Source organism: Phoenix dactylifera, unplaced genomic scaffold, assembly GCF_009389715.1.
Source record: "Phoenix dactylifera cultivar Barhee BC4 unplaced genomic scaffold, palm_55x_up_171113_PBpolish2nd_filt_p 002805F, whole genome shotgun sequence".
NCBI lineage: Eukaryota > Viridiplantae > Streptophyta > Magnoliopsida > Arecales > Arecaceae > Phoenix > Phoenix dactylifera.
In genome coordinates, this window is record NW_024069915.1 from 1 (window position 1) to 15940 (window position 15940).

Consider the following 15940-nt stretch of genomic DNA (forward strand, 5'->3'; position numbering starts at 1 on the left):
TAGGATACATCTCCCAAAAGTGCACGCATTAGCTAAAGTAAAAAAGAGGGGTCGCTACGATCCACAAAACTGGCAGGGCCATGATCCTGATGGTCTTAAGGCTGTGAACCATATGATCCATGGACTTTTTTTTTTTTTTGGGTAAAAAACGGCATTTATATTACTCTAACGTGAGTATAAGATCCATGGACCTTTGATCACATCAATAACCTGACGTGTTACTGTTCATAATATGGAGGAGTTGGGGCAGTTTTAGCCGGTGGCGCTTACTGCCTCGTCCTACGTACGGACCAAGGCTTGCTTAGGCCAGCATTATTTAGGACATGGCAACCACAAAGGCCGGGCCAATAGAATACACAGACCTAAGCATCGCGAGTTTTTTAATCTTAAATACTTTGTTGTCGATGGAAATAGGCATACGGAACTACTTCACATTATGTGTGGGGAAAGAATTTGAAAGTTGAGACTCAATTCCAAGATTTTGTTTCAGCTCGATCCGGTAGACTCTATTCGTCAAGTGTTCATCTCAATACACCAGTACAGAAATGAGCGGCTAAGATTCGCCATATAGTGCATGCCTTGTAGGATGCCACTTCTAGAGAGAGAGCAAAATAATAGCTAACATCTTTGGAACTTGGCCTATACATGGATGAAGAAATTAAAAAGGAATGGTCGGAATTTGGGATAGAAAATTGACATAATTCACAGGGTGGAGGAGAAGATTTTTGGTCGATTAATTATCTTGTCTGTTAGGCCTAGTGCAATCACTAGAAGGAGTTGCCGTAAAGAGAACAAAAATCTTAAAGCAAAGCGAGCACCTAGGAGTTTACAGGCAAAAGGGCTTGATTTCATGCAATAAAGTCATCATATAACATGTCATGATGCATATAAAAAGCAACTAAAACTCATGAATCCAAAAATTCACACGACAATCCGTAAACCCGATCCGAGACTCAAAATAACTCAACCGCATGACTACGGCCACATCACCCAGTGGCATGGTTACACCGAAGTGCCAATACAACTCTCCGAAGAGCCGCTCCACTGAGCCAACGCACCAACTGTGCCGCACCCCCTGGTGCCAAACTCACGCTCCACTGAGCCGCTCCGAAGAGCAAAATGCACCCCTGTGCCGCCACTATTCTATCACCGGTGGTCGCGGTGGTCGGAACTAGTTCCTCAGTACAAGTCGACAGGGCCAACGTATCATCCCATTGGCGGGGCCTAGACTATAGTCACGCGGATTTTAAAAATCAATAAATCAACTTTCCAACTCAAGTCATGAACAAACTCCCAATAGTAAAGTACATAACAGTTTATGAAATTAAATATTAATTTCTAATTCTAACACATAATGCCAATAATAATTTAATAGTTTATGAAATTAAATGCTTAATTCTAATTCTAACATATAATGCCAATAATAAATCATACATCAACATATGCATGATACATGTTAAAATTCTACTTTAAAGCAATAGGTCACCTACCTGGGTTTGCTTAAAATTCCCTGCCACAGATATCACGAACCCCTGATTAAACATAAATATTAATTATTTAATTAATTTAGAAACATAATTTAAACTAATTCCAACCCCTTAAACTCCTAAGTTCAAAGATCCAAGAATGGGTCCCCAAAATCAAGCATAGACCCTAAGAATAAATAGACTAAATCCCAAAAAGCAGAATTCTTTAAACCCAAAACCAATTGTGGCCCAACACAGATTAGGCCCAACTGAACCAAACCAGATTACAGGTCCAAATCAAATCTCGGGCCCAAACCAACCCAGCCCACAGATCTAATTAGGTCCAACTCAGCCCAACACAGATCCCTAGCCCAACCCAAACCAGGTCTGATCAGACCATAACAAAACTCATTCATGGAATAGGTGGAACCGGTTCACAATTTAAACCCGGTTCAAAGTCTGGTTCACCCTTAAGGCACGGCTTTCAAAGCAAGGAAAAAACCCAGGCTGAATAAAGAAGAAGAAGAAAGAAGAAGAAGAAGAAGAAGAAGAAGGAGAAGAAGGGAGGAGGGTTGTTGGTGGTTCCGGTCGGCCCTCGGCGGTCGACCGTGGCCCTCGGCGGCGGCGCTCGGCTAGCCGCCGTCGGCTACCCCACCATCACGAGCGGCGAAGAGAAGAGAAGAAGAGGAGAAGGAAGGAAGAAAAGGAGGAAGAAGGGAAGGAAAGAGAGAGGCCGAGGGCTGGAAGGCCCGGCCCCCGTTCATCCACCTCCGGCCGAATCTATTTCGGCCCGAATTGACCCCGGCCGGCTGCCGTCGGCCGGCCGAATCTCCCAAAAAGGAACTTCCCCGAAACAGGGGAAGTAAAACCCACTGATTCCCATCGTTTCTCTCCCCTTAAATCCAAAAAAAAATAGGTCTATGTTGTCTTGCTCACCTCCGGTCGTCGACGAGTGTTTCTCCGGCGGCGATGGCGGCTCGGGGACGACGAGGCTCCGGCGATCTTCTCAAAAGAGGGGAAAAAGAAGAGGAAGGGATGGGAAGGGATGGGCTCTCAGAGAAAAGAGAAAGGGAGAGAGAGAGAGAGAGAGGGAGGGAGAGAGGGGAGAGAGGGAAGAGGGAAGAGGGGGGGTGGGGCGGAGATCCCGCTGGCCGTTCGGCCGGCGTGTTCATCGTGGGAAGACCACGATGAACAGACTGAAGTCGGCATCCATTGCCGACTTCAGTTCATTGGGCCCAAGAACGGGCCCAATTTCAGGTCTTTACAGGATCTCTTTACTTTGTCTTCACTTTGTGCAAAATCTTCAGATGAGGCCAAGTTTCCACCCATTAGGCCTAGATGATGAGAATGAGGTGGCTTCAAAGATGGAGACTAGCTCCATACGTCAGCTTTGGCATCAAAATGGGAGGTGCCCCAAGGACACCATCCCTATTAGGAGGACCAAGAAGGATGATGTGATGAGAGCCAGCTCTGTCGAAAGATACGGAAAGAAGAGGCACCATCCCTAGTAGGAGGACCAAGAAGGATGATGTGAACAATGGATGGACAACAAAAATAAATATTTTTCTTTATGTATATTCAAGTAATTTAATAGCCCGAAAGAAAGAGAGAGAAAATCTTGTTATGGAAATCCTTCATTATGGAGGAAACAATTGATGGACAATTAATTTGATAATCAGATAAGCTTTTTCAATTAATACACAAAATTAAGCAGAATCTGTGGCATTTAATTTAAGTAAGATATTCTTTGATATATAAGTAAGATATTCTTTGATATATAATAGGCAACCAGGAAGAAGAAGTTTGTTATATATATATTGGATGGTGTATGTTTTTATTTTCATTGAAAGGGTTTGAAAGAAAGGGCTATGGAGGTGCACAATAGTATGAGCCATGGCCTAGTCGCGCTATTGCTGGTGATGATTTGCTTATCTTGCATCATGGCTAGAGTGTGGGCTACAATCGAGCAGTTCGAGGTGCAGCAACACCTGATTCGATTGGATAAACCTATCAAAAGCATCAAGGTCTACCATCCCACTATTCTTTCAATTATTCTTTTTTTTTTGGATTTTTTGGTAAGAAAACATTTTTTGTTCATTGTAAAAGAGTTTTAAGAAGATTTTATAAATTATTTTTAATCAGAAATGTATTTTGAAATATTTTTTGTTTTCACCTTTTTTGTTGGTTCAGTACAATCCCATCAAGTTTCTACTGTAATTTTTCCTCTTCTATCACACTTATTTTTTTTTTGGCATTTTTCACTGTTATGCTTCTTAATTTGTGGTTTCATTTGCTCTAATGTTTGTTTCTTTAAAAACGAGCCCGGATGGGGATATCATAGACTGTGTCCATATCTCTCATCAGCCAGCCTTCGATCATCCTTCGCTCAAAAACCATACTATCCAGGTGTGCTCTCTTCCCTTCACACTTTCTATTCTTTTCAAGTCCTTCACCTTTCACTTAATGTTTACACCTAGCAGTCTCTTTACTTTGTCTTCACTTTATGCAAAATCTTCAGATGAGACCAAGTTTCCACCCATTAGGCTTATATGATGAGAAGAGGGTGGCATCAAAGATGGAAACTAGCTCCATACCTCAACTTTGGCATCAAAATGGGAGGTGCCCAGAGGACACCATCCCTATTAGGAGGACTAAGAAGGGCGATGTGCCGAGGGCTAGCTTTATCGAAAGATTTGGAAAGAACATGCGTAGGACAATCCCAAATCCAACTTCTATAGAATCCAACAGGAATAATAATAGGCATGAGGTATATAGTTTTGAAAATTTATGAAAAGGAGTAACCTTGGAGTGAAGTATCTCTAACCTTTCCCATTTGTGTTTGTTGGTGGGTTTTCTTGAGTAGCATGCAATTGTTTATGTAAGGGGAGGTAAGTACTATGGAGCAAAGGCAACCATAAATGTGTGGAACCCGAAGCTGGAACACGAAGATGAGTTCAGTCTGTCTCAACTTTGGATTCTTGGGGGTCCTACAGAGGTTCTCAATACCATCGAAGCTGGCTGGCATGTATATTATTGCTTCAATTTCGGATAAATGGAAAGTAGTTTTAATTATATGAAATTTTGAAAGTTCTCGCTTCATGCATTAATTAACTACAGCCGGTTACTCTTTGGTGTGGAAAAAATCAGGTTGATCCATTTCTGTATGGAGATCATAGAACAAGACTATTTACTTTCTGGACGGTAGGTTAACATTTCTTCATTTTTCCGTATTTTCTATGTGTTGTTTCTATTAGTTTCCTCTTTCCTTATGTTGTCCTACCTTATCTTCCAAGTGTTTTTTGATAAGTTATCTTATATTGTTCATTATTTTTAGTTTTTTGGTTCTTTCTGGTCAATTATATGATAGAGATGAGGTGCCACAGACATTCCTGATTTCGACGTCAGACAACATAAGGCAACAATTATGAAAAATTGGAAGGCTTCTAATATTTTTCCATGAAATTGTAGGGTGACGGTTATAAATCAGTAGGCTGCTACAACCTACAATGCTCTGGGTTCGTTCAAGTCAACAAGGAGGTAGCATTGGGAGCCACCATTTACCCCATTTCTAGCTGTGGTGGACGCCAATATGAAATCACTTTGTCTCTCTGGAAGGTAAAAACAAAAGATTCATAAAATGTTTATTTCTTCTCCTAACTCACAAACCCTCAACATAACAAAACTACAATAGTCATGTTTAATCATAGTTTCACTTTTCACCTATAAATAGAGATGAATGTTTACATGGTTTTCATTTTTTGAGTAGGATCCAAAAACGGGGAATTGGTGGCTGCAGTATGGGAATCAATCTCCAGTGGGGTACTGGCCTTCTTCCTTACTCCCTCATCTGTCCGATAGTGCCTCAGCGATACAATGGGGAGGGGAGGTTGTGAACTTAAATTCAAATGGTCAGCACACCTCCACGAAGATGGGCAGTGGCCATTTCCCAGAAGAAGGTTTTGGCAAGGCGAGCCTCTTCAAAAACATACGAATAGTTGATAAGTCCAACTATCTCCAAGCTCCTCGAGGGATTCGCACTTTCGCTACCCGATCCAATTGCTATAATGTGCACTATAAGAACAATGGTTACATCTACTATGGGGGTCCTGGTAGAAATCCTAAATGTACGTAGAAGGGCGTAGCTTTTTGTATCTCCATCTTGTTGGGCAAAGCCAATAATGAAAAAAATAATTGCGAACAATCGGTGGACAACAAAAATAAATATTTTTCTTTCCGTATATTCAAGTAAATTATCAAAATCATCGAGCACTAACAATCAAGCCACACAGTCAATAATCAATATGAAAATAATTTAATAGCCCACAAGAAAGAGAGAGAATCTTGTTATGGAAATCCTTCGGCTTGGAGGATAACCGCCACTGCATTCGGTTCAGGCAAAACTTCCACCATTGTGAAAATATTGGGAATATAGAGCGCATTTCTTCTAAAGCTAGAGATCCCCATATATCAATATCATCACATATGGGGTGGAATTTTAACAAAAAGCCAAGAAAATCTCTTGAAGTGGGTATGCTAAATCGAATTAAACAAGAGGTGAAATCAACGGGGCAAGCCATTAAAGTTGAAGAACAAACTACCAGGTTTCACCACCTAAAAGTTGAGTAAAATTGGAGTTAAAATTACCATGCAATCTTCAAACAAACTCTCTGATCCAGGAGGATTATCAAACTCAATGTGAACTACTTTGGCCACTATAGGTTAGACTAGACATGGTCCAGTAGTGAGATCGCATCGAGAAGCTAAATCATGTGTCAAACTTCGGAGTTATAACTTGGTCATACAATACTCGATTTAGATGATGTGTCTTTTTTTTCAAATGGATTACTGTTTGAAATGGATGGTCATGACCAGTTTTATCGTTTGGAATACGAAATGGGCCGATCAAATCAAAAATTTTCTTTTTGGGATAGATTTTGACCAGCCGTATGTTCCGATTTAGGAAAAATTAGATAGAGCGACTGAAAGCAAAGTCAATATAGAAGAAGAGATCTATCTCTTTTAGGATTTTAGTTTTTTTTCATATTTATTTCAACTAGTGATATCTAATTTGAGAGCTAAGTTTTATTTTAACTGAAGGGGGAATTTGATGTGGATTGTTCGAGAGCAGACCTCACTAATATAAATAGAGACCATGTATCTTAGTAGCAGCTTTGTATCTCTTACTTTTCCATTTCTTTCCCTTTGCTCCTTCGTCTTTCTCATTTATGTTTGTTCGTGGGTCTTCTTGAGCAGCATGCAATTGTTTATGTAAAGGGAGATAAGTATTATGGAGCAAAGGCAACCATGAATGTGTGGAACCCGAAGCTGGAACAGCAAAATGAGTTCAGTCTGTCTCAACTTTGGATTATTGGGGGTCCTGAAGAACTTCTCAATACCATCGAAGCTGTGGCTGGCATGTATATTATTGTTTCAATTTTGAATAAATAGAAAGTAGTTTTAATTATATGAAATTTTGAAAGTTCTCTCTTCATGCATTAATTATCTTCAGCTGGTTGCTCTTTGGTCCCCAAAAAAATCAGGTGTATGCATTTCTATATGGAGATAATAAAACAAGGCTATTTACCTACTGGACTGTAAGTTAATATTCCTTCATTTTTCTCTTGTCCTATATGAGTTGTTTTTATAAAAAGTATAAAGATTGGGTGTCTTCTTATATTTTACCCTAAAAATTTCAGGATGATGGTTATCATTCAACAGGCCGCCACAACCTACTCTGCTCTGGGTTCGTTCAAGTCGACAAGGAGATTGCATTGGGTGCCACCGTCTACCCCATTTCTAGCTATGGTGGACGCCAATATGACACTACACAAAAAAAGGACATTACCGACTCTTATTTGCCGACGCTTATTTCAAGCGTCGGCAAAAAAAATTTTTCGTCAACATTTACCGACGCTTTTTAAAAGCGTCGGCTAATGACGACGCTTATAAGCGTCGTCGAAGTTAATATGTAATTAACGACACTTTTAACGACGCTTAAAAGCGTCGTTAAAAGGCGTCGTCGGAAGCCAAAAAATCACCTCATTTTAGTCCCACATCGGCGGATCTGAAAAAAAAAATTGTTTATATAGCCAAACCCAACCACTCTGCACGGATGGAATGAAGGTACCGATCAGGAAGGTTGTTTGTATTTCTGAATGGAGGAGAAGATGCAGACCGCAAATGGTAATTTTTTTTGTAAATGGGAAAGAGCGACGCTTTAAAGCGTCGGGAAAGAGCGACGCTTTAAAGCCGTCGCTAAATTGGAAGGGAAATATTTTTCCACTCTACCGACGCTTTTAAGCGTCGCTAATAGCCAAAAAAAAAAAAGCGTCGCTAATGTCCAGGTTTCTAATGTCCAGGTTTCTTGTAGTAATTAAATCACCTTGAAGGTAAAAACAAAAGATTCACAAGATGTTTATTTCTTGTCCTAAATCACATACTCTCAGTGTAGCAAAACTACAATAGTCATGTTTAATTACTTTTTTAACTTTTCACCTATAATTAATAATGAATGTTTATATGGTTCTCATTTTTTGAGCAGGATCCAAAATCGGGGAATTGGTGGATGCAGTATGGGAATCAATCTCCATTGGGCTACTGGCCTTCTTCCTTGTTCCGTTATCTGTCGGACGGTGCCTCAGAGATACAATGGGGAGGGGAGGTTGTGAACTTAAATTCAAATGGTCAGCAAACCTCCACAGAGATGGGTAGCAGCCATTTCCCAGTAGAAAGTCTTGGCAAGGCGAGCTACTCCTAGAACATTCAAATAGTTGATAAGTCCAACCATCTTCAAGCTCCTCACGGGATTGCCCCTTCCATTACGCAATCCAGCTGCTTTAATGTGCACATTGACAACAATGGTAGAAATCCCAGTTGTCCATAGAAAAATACAATCATGAATATATAATTGCGAACAATGAATGCACAACGAGAATAAACAATCAATGGTTACTCTGTCACGGCACATTTTTATAGCCCATGACAGGTTCCATATTCTGCTTGTCTCGGAAAATATTAGGAAGGACAGGTCGCTGGATTGGGAGTGCTAACCATGCAGTGCCAGGTTAAGACTCTAAATTAATTTGTATTTAGAAAGCAAAAGTTGACATTTAATGCATGCTTTACAATGAATTGGAGGACATATACTCTTTTGGGATGTGCCAACATTACTCACCAAAATTTATTCAGAACAAAATGGTGAAGTTACAACGGAGTAGAGAAAGTATACAGGATTTTCAAAGGAGTTACAAAGGAGGTGTTCCGGCACACAAGAACCACTCCTTAGCAAGAGAGACAGTGAAGAGGAGACTCGGAAGAAAGAAAATCTGAAAAGAATGAGAGTGCAGCAAGGTAGCATAGTTCAAAGCTGCAGGTTTCTCATCATATATAGTCTCCATCAGAAAAAGGAAACCGAGGCAACACAAGAGGAACAGCCTGCTGGAGGGAACCTTTAGGAAATTTGACGGGAGGATGCTTCATCATAGTCTCCATCCTGCGAGAGAGCTTCTAGCTGACCCATTTCTCCAAGTTGATGATCATGGTACGCCTGGGAAATACCTCCCAAGCTTTGAACCCAAAACCCCCTCTCAAGTAGAGGGGTGAACCACTGGGCTGTAACTCAGCTTGCCTTAATCTGTGTGTACTTATCACAAATGATTCATACAGTACTGCACAATGGTTTGTGCCATCCTTCAACTAAAATATCTTACACACACAAGTTCAATTCAGAAAGGGGCTTGCATCCTGAATTTAGCATCATGTTTCCTGAATCCAAGCTAGCATTTCTATTTCAGATTGAGCTTCCCACATTTTTAACAAAAGACGGGTGAAAAAGGCTTTGGGAGACTGAGAAAACTAGCACAAGTTAACCAGATAAATAAGCGAGCTTGGGTAGTATGAGCATCAAGTGTCAACCAAGGTTTGAGAACTCCAGATTTGATTTTGGTTTCTTCCATGAGTCTAAAATTCAGCAATTTCCATGGTTCTGAGCTCCAATTTGGCCATTTCTTTTCAAAACCGAAAAAAAAAAAATCCAGAAGCATGAGTTGAAGTTAGAGAAAATATGATCCACTAAAATAATTTTTCAATATATTTTGCCAGTGCTTCTGCATTCAAAAAAACAAAAAACTACAGTTTGGATTAAAATATTAGAAGATCATGTTTAGAGTGCGATATATCATTTAATTCTTTGACATCAATTTAATAGACGACAATTTTAACCGTATTATTAGTGGCAGCACAAGGCCTTTCATATTGACATAAATATTAAGGAAATTAAAAAAATTCTTTCAACCTAATGGCCTGATTGGCCTGGGTTTTGAGGATCCAAATTACACTTGGTGCAACAATAAACCGCATCTTGCTCGTATTTAAGAAATATTATACCGTGTGCTACCTTCGGACGAGTGGATGGATCTATTTTCCGAATCAAAGGAGGTGTGTCAATGTCATGTGGCTTACTATGCTTCTAATCATTGTCCAATTTTAATTGATGGTAAGGATAAGTTCCTTAATATTATTACTCCATTTTGCTTTGAAAAATTCTGATTGCCTTGCAGGGGAATTCAGGAAGTGGTTCGACAAGCCTGGAGACGCTATGGCCATTACTCTCCATGGGTTCGAGTAGCCTTGATTCCACACTGAAATCGGACATCCTGCCCCAATATTGTCTCTAGTTTTATATAGGGATAAGGGTAACAATATTTCACGTCGTAATTAGTAGTAAAATATGCCATAGTGCAACAGCTACCTACGTCAAATAGCTCGTCAAAGCGAGTGTGAACGGTGGGCATTCAGCAGTCCATGTCTTCCTTCCCCCACAAAAAATCCACAGTGAAGAAAAGAAACAAGCAGTGGAGACCGGCACCTCTCGAGCTATTCCACTCCAAGCTGGTACTCCCGGAGACTTGACGAACGGACCATCCTTCTCACCCAACGTAGTAATTATAAGGTTAATTTCTAATAAGAACGACCTAAGGAATCCAGCGTCAGGAAAGCAATAAGGACGGTGCATGCATCATGCATGTACCGCCAATAAGACAGCTTCATGCTTCTGTAAGGGAGTATTTGGATGCTGGAAGATTTCATCGAAAGGATTTTAACAGGCCGAGATCACATTTTCCAACAGAAAGTTAATGAGGTCCCTAGGGATATTATAAATCGTCCATAACTCACGGTCTCTCCTCTTTGGCCTTCCTTCCACTATCGGATATTTAAGAATCACGCAAATTTGGACGCATTTAAATTCAGATTTTCTTCGCCACAACAGGAAGCAAACTACGTACAAAGCGCACTGATTTTTTACTGACCATAATTTGGACATAGGACAGCCAAAGAGATCTCAAATATAAAGGGAAATATTCTTTTCCCATAGTTTCTTGCAACTGAACAATGCTTCTTTCTGGCCTTTTCCTTCGACCTAGTATGGGCTGTCTCTATCCTCCTTCTACGTCCATTGCTATCGAGTGCCGTATCATGACTGCCATCCCAAGCTGAATGGGCTGGTTCCCTCCTCAGTTTCCATTCCATTTTCTTCCCACCCGGTTTTCCATCCTCAGTAGCGAGCGAGGAGGATTCTGAAGACCAACAACCTCGAGCGACCTGCCATTCTTGGCAGGGGATTCTTGATCGAGCCACCAGCTGGGAGGGATGGATTAAATTGTGAGGAATCATGTGGGCATGTGTTTAGTCTCACATCGGTTATTCGCCAAAAAGATCTTGCGTACTTATACAGGATTAAGGAATCAAAAAAATACTTTTTGGTTAGCTTTTTTGGGTGAGATCTTGCATTGTGATACATGGTATTAGAGCGCACTCGGTCCATTACCTATGTGTACTCGAGGGACGCTGCAACACGGTTTCTTAAGAGCTGACCATGATGTGTGATGATTTTCTTGTGGTGCACGGTACCGAAGCTATGGTGCACTTGTGGGCCATAATCTAGCAAGTGGAGGTGTGGCAGCACTTGTGTCGTCTTTTCGGTCACGGTTCTCTTCACATATTGTCTCTATTTAGCAAAATATCTTTTAGGAATTGATATATTATTATTATTATTATTATTTTGTCAATATAAAGAGACTCATCCTAGCCATTCCTTGTTAGTGGATGAAATTCACCTTGGTTGTTAAATGGTTATCTTTTGCTTATCTATTTAAATGGCTAACCATGAAACGAATCACATCCTTTTCTTTCTTATTTTGCCCGACTAATAGGGGAGGAGTTTCCCTCCCTGTTCGCCGGAGCCAGTCACCTCTTTCCTTTCTTCTCCTCCATTTGCGGGCGAGATCGACGCCCGTCATCGCCCCATCCCATACCAGCTCAGGGCGTTAGAAAACTCCGATCATGCCGCTGAAATTTAAAAAATTCAGATGCAGCGGAAGAGGCATGTGCGGGATTAACCGTTCATCGCATGAACGTTGTTTAAAAATCGTTCGTAGATAGATAAGGATTAAAAATTTTTAAATAGCATTAGAAGATCAGATCTTCACCTTTGTGCGGGTAGATGATCACCACAAACTGATGATCGTAGTTTAGGATGAAGGTTCGTTTGAAGCCGTTCAAGTGCCCGGCCTCTACAGGTATCCACACGAAGCAGAAAACCGATCCAAGCTTTCTATCTCCCCGGGGTGCTAGCTCCCTTGCAGAGATAACTTTGATGGCTGATATCCTCCCTTTCAATCAATCCTTGATTGTGCTTGGGAGGAGGAAGAAGAAGGATGAAGAGAAGAAGAGGAACGAAGCCCTGCAGCCTTCTTTTTCTTCCTTGCGTTGGAACCAAACGGTGGAGGAAAAAGGAGGCCACCAAGATCCTTTTCTTCCCTTTGTTGTTGGTGGCTGAAAAGAGAGGAGAGGAGGGTGGCCACGTGATGGAGAGGAGGAGGGCTTCACTTATCATTAGGGCACCTCCTTTCAAAGCCTTATAAAGGCATCTAGGGCTCCTATTTGGTTTAGTCCAAATCATGAATCAATTGGGTTCAATCTATGCTAGTCCTAATCCAATTAGAACTTGAATGAACCATGACTCAATTGAACTCTTCAATCCTAATCCAATTAGGAGTCATGTTGATTCATTAGATTAATAATTAATTAGGACTTAAGAAATCCTAATCCAATTAGGACTTGTTTAATTCTAGTCCTAATCCAATTAGGACTCTAATTTGAATTCGAAGTCCTAATCCGATTAGGACTCTAGGAATCCTACTCCAAGTAGGAATCCAAATTTAATTCAAAACTCCTAATCTAATTAGGATTGTAGGAATCCTACTCCAAGTAGAAATCCCAGTCCTACTCCAAATAGGATTCCCAGTCCAAGTAGGAATCCCAGTCCAAGTAGGAATCTCAGTCCAGGTAGGATTTCTAGTCCTAATTCAATTAGGACTCTAGGAATCCTACTCCAAGTAGGACTCTTGTTTTAAGTCCAATTAATTAATTCTCTTTGTTCCTTCTTCAGCTTATTATTAATCGAATTGATTACTTGTGATTCCTAATCACGATTCAACCATCGGATCGGTCAATGCCTCTAGTGTGTGTGACCCCATAGGTTCTACTCTGACTGGTAGTGAGATATATTGTGATCTCTATCACAATATCATTGAAAACTCCTTTCAATGGGTCGGAACGATTCCAACTCTACTCATTAGGGCTTATCGATCATCGAGATAATCCCTATGAGTCCCACCATCCACCAGTGACACCTAGCAACATGTAGTGGCTACCCAGTAGAATAGAATGATGAACCTCTAGGTGCAGTTATCATGTGATACAGTCCTTCTATCGTGGATCCCTACAGGACGGAGGTCATGGATAACTCGTCAAACCCCTTCGTCTGTCATATGTCAAGATTTATTTGACTCGAGTTCGATAGTGGAAAACTCTTTCTCCACTTTATATTACTGCCCTGGCCAAGTTCTTAGAACTCAGTCTAACAAATCACATAGGATCACTCCTCTTCTATAAGGTCGATAGATTCCATGTAAGTGCATACCCTACTCCTACAGTGAACTTACTGCAGCCAATCTACACTACAAGGACCCATATGACTAGAGACCATGTATACATGTAGTCAAACTACAATAACCTCACTGTGAGTAGCCGAAGCACCGCAGGTCAAAGGACCAGTCATACTAATGCAACATCAAGCAAGTCACTGACGAGTGGATAGACGTCCAAGTAACTTCTTGTCTTGGTCACGCTCAGTACCCTTGTTCTCTAACAAGCACCTGCACTATCACTTCAGTGTCCCTACACTGTGGACTCAAGTCTCGTCCATCCAGAAGGAAAGTGATCTGTGCACTGATCGGATCGATCACCGTCCTCGTGATGATCCATTGATCAGGAGCATTTAGAAATTAATCACCAATGATACATGGCTCAAATTCTCAACTCTTGAGAATATGCATCATCATCTTATTAATTTTTTGGACGATTCATAGACACATAATTAATATGAATGAAAAGATGCCTTTTATTTATTCAATAATAAATAGTCAAGTACAAAATTATGTCCCTAGAATTAACAATGTGTCAGCCAGATTGGCTTCTAGGGCATACATCTAACAATCTCCCACTTGCACTAAAGCCAATCAGTCATATATCTAAGCCCCATCTTCTCAAGGTGGGCTTCAGTCTTTTGCTGACTTAGCTGCTTAGTGAACGGGTCTGCCATGTTATCCGCGGAGTCTACTCTCTGCACCTCTACATATTTCTTCTCAATATAGTCGCGTATGAGGTGGAAGCGCCGCTCTATGTGGTTGGACTTCTGATGAGACCTTGGCTCCATAGCTAGTACTATGGTGCCAATGTTATCGCAGTAAAGTGTTATGACATCTAATGACATTACACCTAACTCTGCAATGAACTTTTAATTAGAAGGTTTCCACTGCACCCTTAGATACGGCTTAACATTCAGCTTCTAAGGTAGAATCTATAATGATTGGTTGTTTTGAAACTCTTCCAACTTACTGAACCACCATTGCACATATCTTGATGTGGACTTTCTATCATCAATATGTGTGCATCCTTCTACCTTCAACTCTGATCTTCTCCCAAAGACCAAGAACATGTCCTTAGTTCTTCTCAAGTACTTAAGACTGTTCTTCACAGCTATCCAGTGCTTTTTGCCTGGATCTGATTGACATATGCTCGTGACACTCACAGCATGTACTATATCAAGTCATGTACATAGCATGGCATACATGAGGCTCCCTATTGCTGATGCATAGGGGATCTTGCTCATGCGTTGAATCTCTTCAGATGTGTTGGGGCACATCTTCTTGGAGAGATTAATTCCATGCCTTAGGGGTAAGAGACTCCTTTTAGAGTTTTCCATGCTGAACCTTTTCAGCACTTCCTCTATGTACATCTTCTGTGATAGGCCAAGCATCCTTTTAGATCTATCTCTATAGACCTTTATTCCCAAAATATAGGATGCTTCCCCAAGGTCTTTCATGGAGAACCTTTTTGACAACCTGACCTTGACCGAGGTTAGCATGGGAATATCATTCCCTATCAGGAGGATGTCGTCCACGTACAGTACGAGAAATATAACAGCACTCCCACTAACCCTTTTGTAAACACATGGTTCCTCTTCGTTTTTGATGAAATCAAACGTTTTGATTGCATCATCGAAACGAGTGTTCCAACTCCGAGATGCTTGCTTTAGTCCATAGATGGACTTTTGCAGCTTGCAGACCTTGTGATCTCCATCACTGAAAGTGAAACCCAAAGGCTGTTCCATATAGATGTCTTCATCAAGATATCCATTCAGGAAAGCTGTTTTCACATCCATCTGCCAGATTTCATAATCATGAAATGCTGCAATGGCAAGCAATGTTCGGATGGATTTTAGCATGGCTACAGGTGAAAAGGTCTCCTGATAGTCAATGCCCTCGCGCTGACTATACTCTTTCGCCACAAGCCTTGCCTTATAGGTCTCTACCTCTCCATCCGAACCTATCTTCCTTTTGTAGATCCATTTGCATCCAATAGGTACAATACCTTCTGGTGGATCTACTAAGGTCCAGACTTGGTTGGAATGCATGGAGTCTAACTCTGACTTCATGGCTTCCAGCCATTTCTCGGAATCGATATCAGATATCGCCTCGTCGTAGATTTTGGGATCCTGCGTGTGATCCCTATCTCCCACTAGGAACATTTCCTTGGTATCCTCTTCTAGTATACCTAAGTATCTATCGGGAGGATGGGAGACCCTACTAGATCTACGAGGTGGTCGAGGGACATCGTGTAGTGGCTCTGTATGAATGGGTTCGATAGAATCCATGACTCGTTGCTTTTCAGAGACTTTCTCTTCAAGCTCAATTTTCCTCCCATTGCCTCTATCAAGGATAAACTGGTTTTCCAAGAAGATGGCATGACGGCTCACAAACACATTGTGATCCTCTGAGACGTAAAAATTGTATCCTAATGACTCTTTAGGATATCCTATAAAACGAGCACTTATGGTCCTAGCCTCTAAC

The 15940-nt window shown here is 41.0% G+C and overlaps 1 protein-coding gene across 1 annotated transcript; it reads left to right on the forward strand.

The window, feature by feature from the left end:
• Positions 1–2773: 2773 nt before the first annotated feature.
• Positions 2774–5754, forward strand: LOC120109797 (the record flags this gene model as incomplete). Its single annotated transcript, XM_039123473.1, has 7 exons — positions 2774–2973; positions 3788–3872; positions 3985–4233; positions 4330–4491; positions 4614–4667; positions 4935–5081; positions 5233–5754. Coding segments are annotated over 7 exons (1263 nt in total), but the record flags the coding sequence as incomplete, so codon positions are not given.
• Between the last annotated feature and the right edge of the window lie 10186 nt (positions 5755–15940).